Below are 19,493 nucleotides of genomic sequence, written 5' to 3'. Positions count from 1 at the left end.
TATAAAATATATATAATATACAAAACATGCTGTGATATGTTTTTGCTGATTTGAACTGTTTCCATTTGATAATAAAAATGTTCATTAATTTTTTATATTTTTAGCAGCTTAAACTGTATTTTGCATGGCTTTCTCAAAAGTAATTAAAGATTGTTCTGTAAATAGTAGATTCTTGCATGTGATGATAATAAAATATATTGTTTCCCAATAACGCAACCTTTTAATTGAACACTGTATCTCTTTCTCAGACACTCTCTATGAAGCCTCAGGTTCTTCCACCTTTTATAACCACTACAAACTGTGAAATAAAACATGACTCGACAAATTAGTCTAAGTACAGACAATCAGCTTTCAGCATGTGTAAATTGTGAAAAAAGACTCTTAACTGATGCCTAGTTCTTAATCACAACTTGAAAAAGAGGTAAACAGTTGAAAAGATAAGCTGTAGGACATCTTCATGTGGCACCATAATTAACTCATTAAACTTATCTCCATACTTGTTTACAGCACTAACTTCTATCATGTAAAAACTCAAATCATATAATCATCATCATAACTATTGGATATCCATAGCAAACTGTCAACTATCACTCAAGAAATTTAAAACTGAAAACACTTTCCACAACAGTAGTTCAATATCAAGATTAAAGGATTGAAAACAAAAGCTATGTCAAAACTTCAGAGAGTTTGCTATATATGTGGTAGGCAATTTGGATTGCATTCAATTGTCATTCATGAGCCTCAGTGCCTGGAGAAATGGCGGATTGAGAATGAGAAATTACCAAAGCACCAACAAAGACCAGAACCCAAAAAACCAGAGACAATCAAAACAGATGGTTCACTTGATGTTAATGCTTCAAATGCAGCAGCTTTCAAAAGCCCAAATGCCCAGCTTATTCCCTGTGAAAACTGTGGTCGAACATTCCAACCTGATCGACTCTCTGTACACCAGAGAAGCTGTAAATCAAATGATGGAGGAGGTGCATCATTCAAAACACCTCAGTCAAGTACAAGTTACAAATCTGTAAGTGTTTCAATACCTTTTCTAACAAGTATTTCAAATGTACTGTAAAACCACAGAAATAGCAGAATGAGTGAGCAGTACACTGAAAGCCTGATTCAGGGGATATTATTCTATTAAAAGTATCATAACGCTGCTGAAGATTGTAAATGTAAGGTGGGCAAAGACTTCAGTGGATTTGAAGATAAGGAGTTTAAATGCAACATGCTAATGGTCAGTGTCATTTAACTTTGCAAGACTGTTGAATAATGGGCAGCTGGACAGTATGGCACAGGTTATCAGTTATGTATGAACTGAAGTTTATGGAAGGTAGATCTTCAAAATACAATGAGAGAATCTGAGAGATTGGAATCAACTTATTGGTAAGTCATTGCTAAATAATTACTAGCTGATGCTAATCCTAGCAGAATGATAAAGTCCATTCCTCTCTTCTACTTTTAACAGAATTGAAAGTAGATATGGATGGGTTTTGGCTTTAAAGTATTGTGTGTTAGTAAACTTTAACTATCAAATGTACTTTTAACCGAATACTGAGATGTCCAAAGCTGTTGTCTTTGGTCCTTCTCATAAAGTCATTTCCTTAGCTACCAACTCCAACCCACTACAGGTCCTCTCCAGGTTATGAATGCCCGACTTGTGTACAGCCCGTACATGCGCATGAATGCCTGGGAGACTGGGGAGATGGATTTGCCAGAAGCAGGCATCTTCTGCTGGCTGGGAACTTGGTTCCTGGCCGCATTTCTTGGTTGCAAACTGGTGGGTTATGATCACTTTGCAGGAACAGAACTTTGTCATTACCTGGGGAGGACCTGCAGTTGGCATCTATTCAAAACTGAATAAGGCCACTAGCATCTTTAATGCAAGTTCACTGTCTTTTTTACCTTTGTTTGACCTTTTCCTACATAACAGAGGTACTGTAATCCCCCAAACAAGCAGGGAAGTGAAAAACATATACATATGTCCAAAAAAGCAGAAACAAGAGGAAGTGAGAGGAAAATTCCCCAAAAATAGTTAGTCCCAGTTTTAAGAATAGATTTTCTACTAGCAAGAAGTATGAAAGATTACAAAGAGCTATTTCACACAGAGAGCTGCTTACAAAAAGAGGACCAGCAAAGAAACGCAAGGAATTTCACACGGGACCTATTAATATATATTTTAAAAATAAGATGATAATAAAGATCATGCATGTTTCTGCATGCCTGCTAAGAACTTACTCATTAATTCAGTGTATGGAATTACTCCTCAACCATGACATCAATAATTTGACTTAATTATGCCAATCTTAAAATATCCCATTTATCCTGGCTCGCAGTTTTCTGCTAGTTAGCCACCCCTCCTATTGATGCCAATATATTACCTGCAATTCTGTGCACTCTTACGTTGTATAGTTATTGCATGGCACAATATTGAATGTCTTCTTGGAAATCCAGTACACTAAATCTACTGGTTTCCCTGAAGTGCTTAAGACCCCATTGGAACCTGTGACATTGCTGGCATACCTGCAATGGCTAGCAAATAGACCAACATACAAAAATTGTTATTAGTAACTACAAGAAATAGTGCATGATCAGCAAGGGGTCTTTGTGGAGTTCTCTGTGGATATTGTCCTTAACCTGTGGCTCTTCCTCCTACAAGAGATCCACTATTTAGCATTCTGATTTTCGAAGCATCCTATCCCTCTTCACGTTGTTTTCTTCTGTGGCTAAAAGCCTGGAAACTACAAAAAAACAATCAGCCTTGTCCTTCTCGACTACCTTAATATTCATGTCAGCTTTGGTAAAGGAACACATTTCATGTAATCTGTTCCTACAACAATATGGAGATATGTCTGAATATGCATTTGAACCTATTAACTAAGCCATCCAATGACATGAGCACATTCACACCTTGGCTTGGTTTTGCTATCTGAAGGCTTTGTTTAGATTGGGAAGTGTAAGGCAAGCAAATATGCTGGTGTACTCTTACCATTGCTACCCAATTTAGCTCAGTTCCAGATGCATGTTCTAAATTCCTTGTGGCTTTTGAATTATGCAGTACATTTTAGTTTAGTATTAAAAGACTGACATTTAACAATTGTCTCTAGCCACCAGCAGCTAGACGTCCACGAACAGTGATCTGCTACATTTGTGGCCGAGAATATGGAACTACATCTATAAGTATCCATGAGCCCCAGTGTTTAAAAAAATGGCACATTGAAAATGACCAGCTTCCAAAGCATCTCAGGAGGCCTGAGCCCAAAAAACCTGAAGTCAGGCCTATCAAGGGTAGGTGCAAATTAGATGTAGTTCTTTAATGTTTCTGTTGTAACATAATTATAAAAAAATTATGGCAAAGTGTCAGCATTTTAAGTTTGATTCTGAACGGTTTGTTTCAAGCAGTCACTCTGCATTATAAAAAGGTATTTCTGACATACATGTCCTTAGGTTAAACTTCCTGTATCAAATTTTCCATTCCAGGCAGATTTATATTGTTGTAGCTCAAGTTAAAATTTCCAGCAGATTGGCTGTATATTTAGAACATTACAGCTCAGTACAGGCCTTCGGCCCACAATATTGTTCCAACATTTTGTCCTGCTCTAAGATCTATCTAACCCTTCCCTCTCACATAGCCCTCCATTTGTCTATCACTCATGTGGTTATCTAAGAGTCTCTTAAATGTCCCTAATGTATCTGCCTCCACCACCTCTGCCGGCAGTGCGTTCCATGCACCCACCATTCTCTGTGTAAAATACTTGCCTCTGATATCCCCCCCATACATTCCTCCAGTCACCTTAAAATTATACCCCCTCGTGTGAGCCATTTTTGCCCTGGGAAAAAGTCTCTGACTGTCCACTCGATTTATGCCTCTTATCATGTACACCTCTATCATGTCACCTCTCATCCTCCTTCTCTCCAAAGAGAAAAGCCCTAGCTCACTCAACCTATCCTCATAAGATATGCTCTCCAATCCAGGCAGCATCCTGGTAAATCTCCTCTGCACCCTCTCTAAAGCTTCCACATCCTTCCTATAATGAGGCGACCATGTGCAAAATTGTGTAAATAATGTAAATTGTGTAATAATGTGTAAAATTTCTTAACAGTTGTAGGGAAATTAGGACATTAAATAATCAAATTAATTCATTAAATACATCTTCAGAAAGTTTTGGCTGTACTTTTTTCCCTCAGCCCACCAATTGTAGACAGTTTTAGAGCATTTTTCCTGAAAGATTTTCAAGAGGAGCTGTTTTCAATTGTTTATTTCAACTTCAGAAGCAGAATTTCTCTGTCCACTATTTATACAGATAGAGTCTTAGAGTCATACAGCACGGAAACAGGCCCTTCGGTCCAACTCATCCATGTCGAGCTAATCCCCATATACCCACATTTGGCGATAGCCCTCTAAACCTCTCCTATCCATGTACTTATTTAGATGGCTTTTAAATGTTGCTAATGTGCCAGCCTCAACCACTATTTCTGGCAGCTCATTCCAAATATGCACCACCCTTTGTGTGAAGAAGCTGCTCCTGATGTCCCTTTTAAATCTCTCGCCTCTGATCTTAAAAATATGTCCTCTTGTTTTTAGCACGCCCTGCCTTGGAAAAAGACAGTGCATTCACCCTGTCTATGCCTCTCATGATCTCAAATACCTCTTTCAGGTCACCCTTCAATCTCCTACATTGTAGGGAATAAAGTCCTGGTCTACACAACCTTTCTTTGTAACTCAGGCCCTCAAGTCCAAGCAACATCCTGGTATATCTTTTCTGCACTCTTCTAGTTTAATAACATCATTCCTGTAACAGGGTGATCAAAACTGTACACAATAGTTCAAGTGTGGCCTCACCAATGTCTTATAATAGCTGCATTATAATTTCTCAACTCCTATACTCAATGCCCTGATTGACGAAGGCCAGTCTGCCAAGCGCCTTATTCACCACCCTATCTATATGCCACTTTCAGCGAACTATGCACTTGCACTCCAAGGTCCCTCTGTTCCATAACACTCCCCAGGGCCCTACCATTCACTGTGTAAGTCCTGCCCTGGTTTGATCTCCCAAAATGCAATACCTCACATTTATCTGGATTGAAAGCCATTTGCCAATCCTCAGCCCACATACCCAGCTGATCAAGATCCCCCTGTAATTTTTCACAACCTTCTACACTATGTACAACACCACCTATTTTAGTATTATCTGCAAAATTACTAACCATGCCTTGTACATTCATATCCAAATCGGTTATATAAATTACAAACAACAAGTCCCAGCACCAACCCCTGCGGCACACCACTAGACACAGGCCTCCAGTCCAAGTAACCCTTAACCATCACCCTCTACTTCCTACCACTGAGCTAATTATGATTCCAATCCGCTATTTCCCCTGGATCCCATGCGATCTAACCTTACAGACTAGCCTGACATGAGGGACCTTGTCAAAGGCCTTGCTAGAGCCCATATAGACAACATCTACTACCCTACCCTCATCTATCCTATTAGTTACCACCTGGATTTGTCGGATATTACTTCCCACACACAAAGCTGTGTTAACTGTCCGGAATCAGATACTGTCTCTCCAAATGTTGGAAGATCCTGTTCCTCAGAATCACCTCCAGCAATTTACCCACCACCAATATTGGACTCACCAGCCTGTAGTCTCCTGGCTTGTATTTGCTACCCCTTTTTAAACAATGGCGCCACATTTATATAAGATATTCTTGAATTAAATGCACTGTTGACAATATTCCCCAGTTGTACAAATCTCACCACTCATCCTAGATCCTGCTTCCACTAAAACCAGTACAAGCAACAACTACTGGTTAATTGCCAACAAAACCAATTACAAACCACAAATCTATTTTTAATCTTTCTAAGTTTTCAGGTGGGTATTACACCTGCCATTTGGCTGCATGAAATGCCTGATCTCACCGCCCCAACCACATACCTGTTACACAGCAGGATGCAGGATACACAGCAGGATATGAGCAACATGGAGTTACAGCATGTACAGAAGGACAACATATCTTAGGTGTCTGTATTTTACTTTTAATACATTTCAACGTTTACATTTGTAAGGGAAGAAACACTTGTAGGTGAAGTCTTGGGGAAAGAAATGGCACCAAATTACCATCTGGGTACTAGTAATAAGCTGAGAAGCACCAATACAATGAGAAGATGAGGATGTTGATGCTGCAGGCATACTTGAAAGCTGTGGTTACTTGAGGAATTTCTTGAGGAACTAATGACCTGAAAGTAGATCTACTAATGTTAGGATGATAACTTCTATGAATACTATAGCTCATTCAAGCTAAATGTGTACTTTTCCATAGGTTCAGAAGTCACTGACGTTAACGGCGATCACCAGTCCCTTTATAAATTCCTCTATTGTCTTTTGGCTGCAATAAGCAGAGTTAGAGCAAGCTTATTAAATGTTTTTATTCTTTTTTGGGATCTGTGTGTCATTGGCAAAGGCAGCATTTATTGCCCATTCCTGTCCTTGAGAAGATGGTGGTGAACTGCTGGGGCGAAGACGCTCCCACAATGCTGCTGGGTCGGATGATGAACCGGCAATATTTTTCCAAGTCAGGATGGTGTGCAACTTGGAGGAGAATCTGTATATGGTGGTGTTCCCATGTACTCTCTGCACTTGTCCTTATTGGTGATAGAGGTCATAGATTTGGGAGGTGCTGTTGGAATAGCCTGGTATAGTAGTTACAGTGCACTTTATAAATGGTGCACACTCATAAAGCCCATGGACTCATACAGCACAGAAGCAGGCCTTTTGGCCCACCTTGTCGGTGCTGACCACTGAGTAGCCATCTATATTAATCTGATTTTCTAGCACTTGGGCTGTAGTCTTCTATGCCTTCACAATTCACATGCTTGTCTAGATACTTTTTAAATGTTGGGAGAATCTCAGCCTCCACTACACCCTCCAGATTCCAACCAACCTCTGTAATGGGGGAAAAGTTTCTCACTATGCCCCTCATAATTTTGTATACCTTGCCTCCCTCCACCCTCAGCTGCTTCCGTTCCAAGGAAAATAAATCCACCCTGTTCAGTCTGTCCTCACAACTGAAATGCTCCATTCCTGACTGGTGAATCTCCTCTGCACCCTCTCCAGTGCAGTCACATCCTTCCTATTGTGTGGTGACCAGAACTGCACACAGTAGTCCCGTTATGACCCAACTAATAGTTTACCAAGTTGTACCATAACCTCCCTAATCTTACATTCTATGCTGCCTAGTGAAAGCATTTATACCATATGCCTTCTAAACCACTGTATCTACCTTTGCTGCCATCTCCAAGGACTCTTGAATTTGTACACCAAGGTCAAATACTAACAAGGGTCCTATCATTTATTGTCTACTCCCTAGCCTTATTCACCCTCCGGAAACACATCACCTCACATTTCTCAGGATTAAGTTCCACCTGCCATTGCTCTGTCCATCTTACTAACTCATCAATACCATCCTGTAGTTTAAGACTACCATCTTCACCATCAATAACATCACCAATTTTGCATCATATGTGAACTTACCAATTGTGCATCCTGATTTACGTCCATACCATTAACATAGGTAACAAGGATTCCAGCACTGATCACTGTGAATACATTACTGGTCACAGGCTTCTAATCACAAAACAACCATCCAACATCACCCTCTGCCTCCTATCACCAAGCTAATTTTGGATTCAATTTGCTAACTTACCCTGGGTCCCATTTACTCTAATCTTTTGGACAGGCTTTCACTTGGAACCTTGTCAAAGACCTTACTAAAGCCCATGTAGACTTTCATCAATACAATTTGTGACCTCTTTGAAAAATTCAGGCAAATATTCTGACAGGACCTCCTCCTAACAAAACCATGCTGACTATTTTTGGTTAATCCCTGCCTATCCAAGTACAGGTAATCCTGTCCCTCAGAATTTTTTTCCAATAACTTCCCTATCCCTGACATTATTCTCACAAGCCTGTACTAACCAGGCTTATCCCTGCTGCCCTTCTTGATTGAGGATGCCACATTTCCTGTGGCCAGCAAAGATTTAAAAATCTATGTCAAAGCCCCAGCAGTTTCCTTGGCTTGCCTCTCATAGCAGCCTGGGATACATCTCATTAGTTACTGAGGATTTACCTACTTATAAACCCACTAAGACATTGAAATTTTCCTCCTTTTTAATGTCCCCCTCCCTGAATTCTCCAATTACAACGTCCTTCTCCCTAGTGAATACAGAGGAGAAATTGTCATTTAAGACCTCACCTGTGTCCTCTGGCTCCATGCACAGTTACCCCTCTAGCCCCTGAAAGACTTTACTTTTTCCTTGGTTACAAAGTTACTCTCAGGATATATTACTTTAGGATTTTTTCTTAATCTTGTCCACCAGTGATGCTCTGTACTCCTCTTTGGCCTCCTGATTTGTTTTTTTAAGTACCCCCCCCCCTCCAATTTCTATACACCTGTTAAGCCCTCTCCCCCAACCCCATTTTCATTACTCTAAATCTGGGATATGCTTCCTTTTTTATTCAAGATCAATATTCCCTGACATTCAGGGCTCCTTGGACTTGTGCTTACCCTTCATCCTTATGGGAACATGATGGTCCTGAAATCTTATTATTTAATTTTATAACGAGTCCTACTTGTCAGATATAGACTTACCTGCAATTAGCTGCTCTCAGTTTACCTTTGCCAAGTTTCATCTTAAAAAATTGAAATCAGACTTCCTTAATTCAAGACCTTATTTGCTGGGTCCACACTTATCCCTTTCCATAACTACCTTGAAACTTACTGTTATGGTCACTATCTCCAAACTACTCTCCCACCTACAGTTCAGCCACTCGCCTGGCTACATTCTTCAAGATTAGGTCTAGTGCTACCCTTCCTCACTCACTCAAAAAGCTCTCCTGAAGGCACTTAAAAAATTCCACCCCTTTAAGCCTTCCACATTAGGATGATCTCAGTTAATTTTGGGTCTGTGGAAATCTCCTACTATTATCATCCTGTTTTTCTGACACTCTGTGATTTGCTTATATATCTGCTCCTCTCTCTCCCGCTGACTGTTAGGAGGCCTTTAGAAACCCACAGCAAAGTGATCACTCCCTTTTTGTTTCTAAGCTCTACCCATATGGCCTCATGTGAAGACATCCTCTCTCTTTACTGCAGTAATGGACTCCTTCATTAATATTGCAATGCCACCTCCTCTTTTATTGCCCTTCCCCTACCTGATTCATGCCTGAAGATTCTATACCCTGGAATGCTGACTCCTGCCTTCTTTCAACCATATCTCTGTGAAAGAAACAATATCATTTTCCTATGCTCTAATCAACATTCTTAGTTCATCTGCCTTATTTGACAGACTCTTTGCATGCCCTGCAACCACTCTGTGAGTTCTTCAACTCAAGCATAGGGGGAGGGGCAACACATCATCCAGCAAACACCTGTTTATTTCCCTCACTATCTACTCTCCTATCACTGTTGTCATTGGACTTTTGCTCAGCTGATACCCTTCCTTTGAGCTGTTCTTGCAAATACATTACATTTCTAGCTAGCCCAGTTGAGTTTTTGATCAATTATGAGCACTAGGTTGTTGATGTTTACCTTAAGATTCATGGGAGTAGACTTAGGACGGAGATGAGGAGGAACTGCTTTTCTCTGAAATTCCGATGGAATTCTCTGCCCAGGGAAGCCATAGAGGCTATCTCATTAAATATAATTAAGGCACAGTTAGATTTTTGCATAGTAGGGGAATTAAGGGTTATGGGGGAAAAGGCAGGTAGATGGAGCTGAGTCAATGGCCAGATTAGCCATGATCTTACAAAATGGTGGAGTAGGCTCGACGGGCCAGATAGCCTACTCCTGCTCCTATTTCTTATGTTCTTATGGTGGGGGACTCAGCAATGATAATGCATTGAATATCAAGGGTAGGTTGATTGTTGGAGAAGGTTGTTGTCTTACATGTTTATGACACAGATATTGCCACTTATCATCCCATGCCTGAATATTGTCTAGGACACGCAGGTATGGGCCGCTTCATTTGAAGAGGACTTATAAATGATTATTTAATAAATTTCAATGGCAGATATATTACATCCTACACCTGTTTTGCTATATGTCTGCTCCTGAGTGTCCTACAGCTTCTCGCATGGTTCTATTTTACAACAAATTTTAGAAGAATGAAAATATTATTTGCCTTTCACCTTTTCATTATTACATTGTGGACTAGTGAAGATCCTTTAGCTGTTTCATACAATATTTTTTCATCATTCACGTGCTCATCCTTAAGTGATGAACTTTACCTTTCCCTGCCATTTAAATAGCAATTTAATCATTTTATTTTTCAATTAAAGGACATATTTGAGAGCTATTTCTGTAACAGCATAATCTTTCTAACTATTGGTTAAATTTTCTTCATTGTCTAACTTGCTGACTAACCAAGACTTCATCCACAATGATGGTGGTGCAGTCAGTGAAATGTACTTTCCTATTACATTGTCTCTGATTTCAAGACAGCTGTTTCAGAAGCTAAAGCTGCTTTTACCTTGATTATTAAGCCTATTCGGGTGCTTAATGCATGTAAAACAGTCTTCCGACTGATTAGTCTATTCTTTACTTCTAAAATGAATATGATAGGAAATTAAATATCACTCAGTGCAAGGCTCGAGCCACATCTGTGCTAAGCCATCAGCCACTAATTATTTCCCTTATTAGCAACATTACTGGCAATAACTCCAAAAGCTAAGGAATTGGCTTCAGATGTTAGTACCTTTGATGTTCTGAATTCCAATGCAACCAGTAGAAGATCAAAACCACAGCTGATGGAGAACCAACATCACAGATGTTGAGAATTCAGATCATGAGCAGCGGGAGGCACAGTTATATAAAATAGGCTGTAGTGTTGGGAGAAGGTCTGAATCACAACCGACCAACGAACAAAAAAACTAGTGATTGATGCTTTTTCAATCCAGTAAATGATTGTTGAAACTTTGGGGTTGTGTAAACAAAAAGAGATTTATTACTTCTTTTGATCAAAACCATATATAAACACATTCTACACAAATCAATTTGCATTTGTATACATATTTGTAGTGACATAATGGATTCAACAAATAATCATCAGGATTACAATTTGCAATTAGCAACAAGATTGACATTTGCTGACACACCTTTCCCTTCCTCATTAATTTCATCCCCCACCATGACAAATTCAGTCTGCCACCAAGTTATTTGTATCCATGGATCCAAAACAAACTCCACATCATCATCGATTTAAAATGAAATTAGTTGATGGTCACACAGAGTGCTTTGATCTTTATACTTCTATTAATCTTGTTGACAATGCACAGAAATTGTATTAGCCTTTTGATCTAACTTTTATCGCTGCTTGCAGAGGTTCTGATATATTTCCATGAAAATAATTATACACTGTCACTGAAAATCAAGACAGACTAAATTATTTACAAATATGGTCAAATGGAACCTGCTTCCCTTGTGCATCAATACACTTCCAACTTAGCCTCTTCCCAGTTGGAAGAATCAGTTAGTTCTAGTGTGGAATGCATGAGGGATTCAATAGAATCCTGGAACTTTAGCTGTCATGAATAATGCACAACAGCTGGTCTGTATGATGCTGATGAAGACCAGATCCAGCAGGTCAGGCCAATCAGAACATTCCAACAGTGGCCCATGGAACAAGAAGAAAGAATCAGACATCACAGTAAGATAATTTTAAAACTGGGCCATATGGGAGGATTCACAGGGATTTAAATAGCTCGTATTCTACAGCATTCTCTACGATAGACTTATTTTATTTGAAGGCAACTTCAGTCAGGGTTTAAAGGGAGTTCCTGTGGAACATATTTAATACTGGATTTATACAAAATATTTACCTTTACTTTTGGTCTTCCATCTTTATGGCTTTTATTAGGCAGCACATGCGCAGCAGGTAGTGCTGCTGCTTCACTGCTCCAGCAACTCGGGTTCAGACTGGTGCTCACTGTGTGGAGTTTGCATGTATTCCCTATGGTTATGTGGGTTTGCCCTGAATGCTCCAGTTTCCTCTATCATTTCAATTTGTGCTGGTTGTTAGGTTTATTGACCACTGTAGATTACTCCTAGTGTTAGTGAGTGGTAGGGGAATCAAAGGGACATTAATGGGAATCTGAGAGAGAATAGGTTACAGATAAATAAGTGAGGGAATGCTTTGAGAGCTAGCATTGATTCAGTGGGCCAAATGGCCTTCTTCATTGTTGTAAGGAAATATGAGAAATACTGGGGCTTCCCAATATGCCATCCTACAAGTATAGAATGTTTCAGTTTGCACTGTATTTCTGAAAATCCATGCATCTTAGTTGGTAGGCTTTCCAATTGCTTTGATATCTATAGCACCTTACATATCATCCCCAGTGCCTGCACATTTATGTAATGTTCTGCAAGGATCCTTATCGTAAACATCCAGGACCTGGAGATCTGACTTTCAATGTTCATTTAGCCTAGGCTAATATTTCCCAGAGGACAGTATGTGTCTTTTCACCTTCTACCTCAGCTCCTGCTGGCCAGTCTGTGCATCATCCTGTGTGCTTCCCACTGCCTTACTGTTTAGCATGCTTGCTTAATATCTCTGCACCAGTACCTTGTAAACAGGGAGCACATGAATTTGGCAATACCAGAAACCCAGTGATCTGACATGTCTTGTTCACCTTCTGTGCAAAATATAGAACAGTGGAATTGGGCATTGATTTCTACAACTCACTTCTAATTTTCAAAGAAAGGAGCAACTTCAATGCTTTATGACATGATTTGCTGGCAAGTCCTGTGTGGTTCAATAGCATGAGGAGGAAGAACATTATGTCATCTTAATCCTCTAACCCTGCAGCCAGAATTTTTGCTCCAATTTCACTTCTAATTCTTGTTTTTTTATCTATCTAGCATATTGGCACAGGTATGTGGATGTACCCTGACTACTACAAGCACATAAAATTCATGTCTTATAGAAGGAAACTCCCACAATCTCACCAGAACAGGGGATAGGGAAGACAAAGTGGTCAATCTACAACTGATGCTATGGGATGTCTTTACTAAGAAGAATTTAAAAATACAAAGCCCTCCATGGTAAACAGCTGGTAGACCACAATAGTGATAATGACAGAGTTCGGGCAGCAAAACAATTACAGAGCATAGGCCTGAAGATCTGCCCAGGACCCTTGTTGTTTGAAGAGTCAGGAGTGTTTCCATATTTTTCAGTTAAATGATAGGGGTCCCAAGCTACTAAGTGTACCTGCCTGCCTTTATGTACTGGAAATTTTATGCTGGCTCTGTTAGTTATGGCTTCCAACACTTTGGAAAGAATATAGATGTGCCCTTGGTGGCTCACTTTGTAAGGAGGGCATTTTGGAATTAGGTACAAAATATCTTTTTTTTGACAATCTGGCTTATGAATCAGGCTCGGAGGGTTCCACTTCTGTCATTTGGTAGCATAATGATCCCATTTCCAATCTAGGTGGTCTGCTGATGATCTTTTAAGATAGTGGTAGCCTTCAGATGCTGCAATACCAGTTGATTTCCCTTCTCTCATCCCCACCCCTATTCCCATTCCCCTATTTGAGGTGAGCGGCCAAGGGAAGGTGGGGAAAATTGCTCCTTTGATTGGTGAAATATTTTTAGTTTTGAGTAACATTCTACACTTTCAACCTCCGTTCAGTAAGTCAGACTTTGCTAGAGTTCCAGCAGTTATTATTATAGTAACATGGAGGCTGGCAAGACTGAAAGGATGGAATTTAGTTGGCTGTTTCCATAGTCCTGCATAAATTAATTGATAAAGTCCTGATATATCCTAGACCATGGATAGCTTTGGAAACACGTTTGCTCCTAGCAACATTAAGGATCTACCTTACTTATCACACTACTTCAATTTATAGAGGATATTTTATAAAGTATTGGTATTGGTTTATTATTGTCACTTGTGCCGAGGTACAGTGAAAAGCTTGCCTTACAAACTGATCGTACAGGTCAATTCATTACACAGTGCAGTTACATTGAGTTAGTACAAAGTGCATTGATGTAGTACAGGTAAAAACAGTAACAGTACAGAGTAAAGTGTCACAGTTACAGAGGAAGTGCAGTGCAATAAGGTGCAGGGTCACAACAAGGTAGATCGTGAGGTCATGGTCCATCTCAGTGTATAAAGGAACCGTTCGATAGTCTTATCACAATGGGGTAGAAGCTGTCCTTAAGTCTGGTGATACGTGCCCTCAGGCACCTGTATCTTCTACCTGATGGAAGAGGAGAGAAGAGAGAATGTCCTGGGTGGGTGGGGTCTTTGGTTATGGAAGTCATAGAATAATACAGTATGGGAACAGGCCCATTGCCCCAACTCATCCATGCTGACTAAGGTGCCCCCCTACGCTAGTCCCATTTGCCCATGTTTGGCCCATATCACTCTAAACCTTTCCTATCCATGTACATATCCAAACGTCTTTTAAATGTTGTTATTGTACCTGCCTCAACTACTTTCTCTGGCAGCTGGTTCCACAAAATTTTGGTTTTGTGATTATGGTATCATATTCGTACATTGAAGATTGTGGTTCAAAGATAAGAATGTAAGCTGACAAAGGAGTGCAGCACTGAGGGAGTGACACACTGCAAGAGATGCCATACTCTGGTATTGGTATTGGTTTATTATTGTCACTTGTACCAAGGTACAGTGAAAAACTTGTCTTGCATACCGATCGTACAGATCAATTCATTACACAGTGCATTGAGGTAGTACAGAGTGCATTGAGGTAGTACAGGGTAAAAACAATAACAGAATACAGAATAAAGTGTCACAGCTACAGGGAAGTGCATTGCAGGTAGACAATAGGTGCAAGGTCAAACAAGGTGAGGATTGTGAGGTCAAGAGTCCATCTCATCACCGTTCAATAGTCTTATCAGCGTGGGATAGAAGCTAATCACTAAAGCAGATTATCTGGTTATTATTGCGTTGCTGTAATTCCTCTACAACAAAATCTACACTTCAAAAGATACTTCATTGGCTGCAAATAATTTAGGAGACCATGAAATTAGACTAATTGTATGTCCTTTCATATATGCATCCCTATGTATGCACGCAAATAGTGTGACAATTATACCTTGGGAAGTTCTCAAGTGGACATGAATTGTATCTTATCTGAAGTGAGATGTATAAGATAACACCACCTTCCAAGTTACACAAAGAAAGATGATAAAATAGTTGGGAACAGCAATATAAAAAATTCCAAAATCCTTTGTAATATCTTTATATCTGCAGGATTCTTTAAACTTACTAGTGCCTTATCAGCACAAAGCAAACTTGGACATACATTTTGTTTTCCTTTGAACATGAATGATCACTCATAGAGTCATACAGCGTAGGAACAGGCCCTTCAGCCCAACTGGTCCATGCCAATGAAGATTGCCATCTAAGCTAGTCCCATTTGCCCACATTTGGCCCATATCCCTCTAAACCTTACCTATCCATGTACTTGTCAAAGTGCCTTTAAAATGTTGTTAATGTACTTGCTTCAACCACCTCCTATGGCACTCATTCTATATACAGACCACCCTCTTCACCCCTCTGAAGTTGTCTCAGGTTCCCATTAAATTTCTCCCTTCTCACCCTAAACCTATTGTCCTCTAGTTCTTGATTCTCCAACCCTGGGAAAAAGATTGTGTGTATTCACCCTATTTGTGCCCTAATGATTTTATGCACCTCTATAAGATTACCCCTCAGTATCCTACTCTCCAAGGAATGAAGTCCTAGCCTGTTCAACCTATCTCCATAACTCAGTCCCTCGAGTCCAGGCAATATCCTTGTAAATCGCCTTTGCACTCTTTCCAGCTTAATGGTAACTTTTTGATAGCAGGATGACCAAAACTGAACACAATATTCCAAATGTGGCCTCACCAACGTTTTGTACAACTGCAGCATAACATCCCAACTTCTATACTCAAGGCCCTGACTGACGAAGGCCAGCGTGCCAAAAGCCTTCTTCACCACCTTCTTCACTACTCCTGAGGAAGTAGTGACAGAAATTGATACATTTCGTGCCACTACATAATTTCTACTTCATTCTCGTAGAACTGCCCCAAGCAAATGCTTCATTAAATGCTGAAAAGTCAGTGTGTAGGATGGGATCTATATGCACATTTTGCTTGTGTTTGACAATAGACATCTTGAAGTAAAAGAAATAGAGAGGTTTTATTTCTCTTGCTAAAATGTTCAGCAGATCATAGAGTCATACAGCATGGAAACAGGGCCTTCGGCCCAACTGGTCCATGCCAACGAAGATTGCCATCTAAGCTGGTTCCTCATCTACTCAAAATATTCAGCAGATCTGTTTTCCACATAGCACTGGTATGTTTGTTTCATTCCTTTCCCTCAATTTCCCAGGTACAGGTACCTATGATGTTGATGCTTTAAATGAGGCAGCTTGGAGAAGTTCCCAAGACCAACTCGTGCCTTGTGACATCTGTGGGCGTACTTTCCTCCCAGACAGATTGATTGTCCACCAGCGTTCATGTAAACCAAAGTAATCAAGCTGCCAAATAAATCCAAACAACCAAGGAATGAAAATTGACTGTTGGGTATAACTGATTTACTCCGATAAAATGACACAAAGCAGAAAAATGAAAAAAACTCATTTTATTGTTTCTGGCTTCTGTGCAGTGGTTGTGATTTTTAATAACACTTTAAAAATTAAATCAACTTCTCAGTTATTTTTGCTTCAGAGATTGGATCTGAAATTCCACAGCTGTTCCAGTGAACACATGCTATAACTTTGCCCAATTCCAACAAATATTGGAGGGATTGGGAAGGGACAATATCAGAGCAGAGACTCTCAAAATGGAAGTTTCTAAATCCATGAACTTTCATTTCATGAGTTTCCAAATTCATGATCTTTTAGTTCAGGGGTTTCCAAATCCATGACCTTTTATTTTAAGAAATAAAATGCAAAGTATTCTCTTTCCAGCCTCTCACAATCTCCTTGTGTGTATCTCAAGTCTCCAGCCATTCCAACAAACAATTTTCTCCACACCAGTTACTATCCTTGCTCCATGATTTGTAAGCTTGGTATAATGATGCCACCCAAATCTATCTTCATGTTGCCACTCTGCTGACCACTGTTCTGATAGCCAATTCATTAGTTTTATGTGAGCTATTCAACACATGTATAAGACTATTTTCATATTTGGCATCTACTCCAACTGTAGACATTTTTAACACACCCTGTCTCTCTTAGCAGTTCATATAAACTGAAGTAAACAAAATGCCGACTATGTCTCCTTTGAGATGAGATTCAGTACTGAATCCTAGCTGGCATCAAGATTGCCTTACCTTCTCAATGCTGATTGCCTCTGTTAATTCCAACCACACTTGATCACTGCTCTGTATGATAAATGCAGGCATCTGCCAATTCCAGACTGGATAAGTTTAACATTTGCTTTGCTGACTTCCCAAATTTTGCCATTCACGAGTTATATTTGTTGAAAACTCTGTTACCCATATACTAACTTCTCATTTTACCCTCATTCTCTTCATCTCTCCCAAATGTATTCACTTCAAAGTACCTGCCATCATTTCTATGTTAATCCATGACCTTCCCTTGCCCTATTTCTGCCTTAACAATAAGCTGCCTTTTCTGATTCTGATCTCTTTTTCATCCTCCTTTCGTTCAGTCATCCTAAACCATGAATCTATCAGCTGGTTTAATCCTTTTATCTGAAATGCTTCCTAAATACCACAGCCTTCATACCATTTATTGCTTCCTTCAAAAGTCTCATCAAAACCTAAGCTTAAGCCTCTTTCATTAATCCTTCTCACATGTGTGCTCAGCTCCTTTTTCTCCCCACAAAATAAGTACAATTTGTGAACCTTTTGTGACATTATGAACAATTTACTTGATTTTATAAATGCAAACTATTAAGCAGGCCTCGTTAATTGGGAGCACTTGCTGAGAAATCACTGATAAACTCCCCACAGAAACTAGAAGATGACATAAGAACCTATGTATGATCCTGCTTGTATTCATATTGATGGCAAGACAGGCACAAATGTCATTTTAAAGAAAGGCTTTTAACCTTTAAAAATGTTAACCAGAGTTTTGAAGATAGAGTTCCAATGCAGCTCACACAACTTCTCATTTTAACATTGGTGTGAACCTTTTGGAAATTCTGCTTCATTATTTCAATATTCATGAATACGATTTGAGATGTTCACAATGATCATTTTTACTATTACCTCAATCTTTTCTAAATTGTTTGGAAGCTTAAATTTAAGCTACTAATTAGCAGAAATAAAATTTGACAATTATATGTATTTTGATTTTTATCACTTTTAAATATGACAATATTTATGCCTAACACATATTTTATACTTTATTTCAATTTTGTGAGAAATGATTTATTTTAAATCTATATGGATGATCAAAGTTTCCATAGTTCTGCTGATTTCTGTATTTGACATGGCCAGAATCTGGAGAAATGGCATAACTGGGTATTAATGCCACTTAAGATTTCTTATGTAATTCCTGCACAAGGTCAGAAGTACAAGCACAAAGTTCCACCCCATTGTGCAGCTAACAAAAAAATAATTTTACACAAATGCTCTTTCCTTGCATACCTAATTAAAATGATGAGGAAATATATAATTTTGCTTTTTAATTGACTTTTTGATTCCCATTGCTAAGAAATTCAGGAGTTCTTCACCAAGCATTTTAAAACTTTTGCTTGAATAGCTTAAAGTACAGTTCATGGAAAATTTAAGTGATGATAAATAAAACTAATTTTATAGTTACTTCACCTGAAGCTAATATAAAGATTGTGATCAATTTTACTGCCAAAATAATGAGCCTTTTTAACAGATAATCAACGTAATGCTCAGAATTAAAGGTGTAGATTGACCAATTTGTGCAATTAATTGCTGACATGTTGTTACTGAACTATTCTGATCTTCTGTTATGGTATACATTTCTTTTTTTAATGTTTAGTTTTAGTAATAAATTGCATGTTGAATCATTGATGAACATTGTCATTATTTTTGGATTTATGATATTTATGAGTTTAATAGGTAAAATATACATAATTTCCAAACCTCAGTGGCAACATTAACGTTTCAATTCTTCTTCCTCACATGAAAATAGAGACTTATTCTGCAGTGTAATTCCAGATGTCAGCTGCCCCATGGTGCCTCTTTACAATGTAAAAAAATGTTCTTCCAGCTAGAAGTATTAGTTTTGTGAACATGTTTATTTTGAAAATATTTACAACATAACTTGCAGCCAGAACAATTGTTCATGTGTAAAGCGACTCAATGATTATTTGTTCCTCAGTCGTAAGAAGAGATTAATTACCAGGTAGCTCAAGACCTCCCTTGAAATAAATACAATATTCCCACTTGCATCCTTGCCCCACGACCAGCTAGAATGGAGAAGTAGCATTCAGGAAGAGAACACACAGATGCCCCATATTAATGACCAAAAGGGCACAC

The 19,493-nt window shown here is 39.1% G+C and overlaps 1 protein-coding gene across 1 annotated transcript; it reads left to right on the top strand.

Annotated features, from left to right (window-relative positions):
- The first annotated feature begins 667 nt into the window (after positions 1-667).
- LOC127572923 (zinc finger protein 474-like) lies at positions 668-19,023 on the top strand. Its single transcript, XM_052020651.1, has 3 exons — positions 668-1,024; positions 3,105-3,285; positions 16,398-19,023. Exons 1-3 carry the CDS (start codon positions 668-670, stop codon positions 16,538-16,540), a joined length of 681 nt encoding a protein of 226 aa, XP_051876611.1. The 3' UTR covers positions 16,541-19,023.
- The last annotated feature ends 470 nt before the right edge of the window (positions 19,024-19,493 follow it).

Source organism: Pristis pectinata, chromosome 7 (assembly GCF_009764475.1).
Source record: "Pristis pectinata isolate sPriPec2 chromosome 7, sPriPec2.1.pri, whole genome shotgun sequence".
Classification (NCBI taxonomy): Eukaryota; Metazoa; Chordata; class Chondrichthyes; order Rhinopristiformes; family Pristidae; genus Pristis; species Pristis pectinata.
This window is presented reverse-complemented; position numbering and strand designations above follow the sequence as displayed.

What these genes read in the sequence shown, in the direction of transcription:
- LOC127572923 (XM_052020651.1), top strand. Translation starts at nt 668, where the DNA reads ATGTCAAAACTTCAGAGAGTTTGCTATATATGTGGTAGGCAATTTGGA. An exon ending in CAAGTACAAGTTACAAATCT is followed by an intron (nt 1,025 to 3,104) that starts GTAAGTGTTTCA and finishes AATTGTCTCTAG; the next exon opens with CCACCAGCAGCTAGACGTCC. An exon ending in TGAAGTCAGGCCTATCAAGG is followed by an intron (nt 3,286 to 16,397) that starts GTAGGTGCAAAT and finishes TCAATTTCCCAG; the next exon opens with GTACAGGTACCTATGATGTT.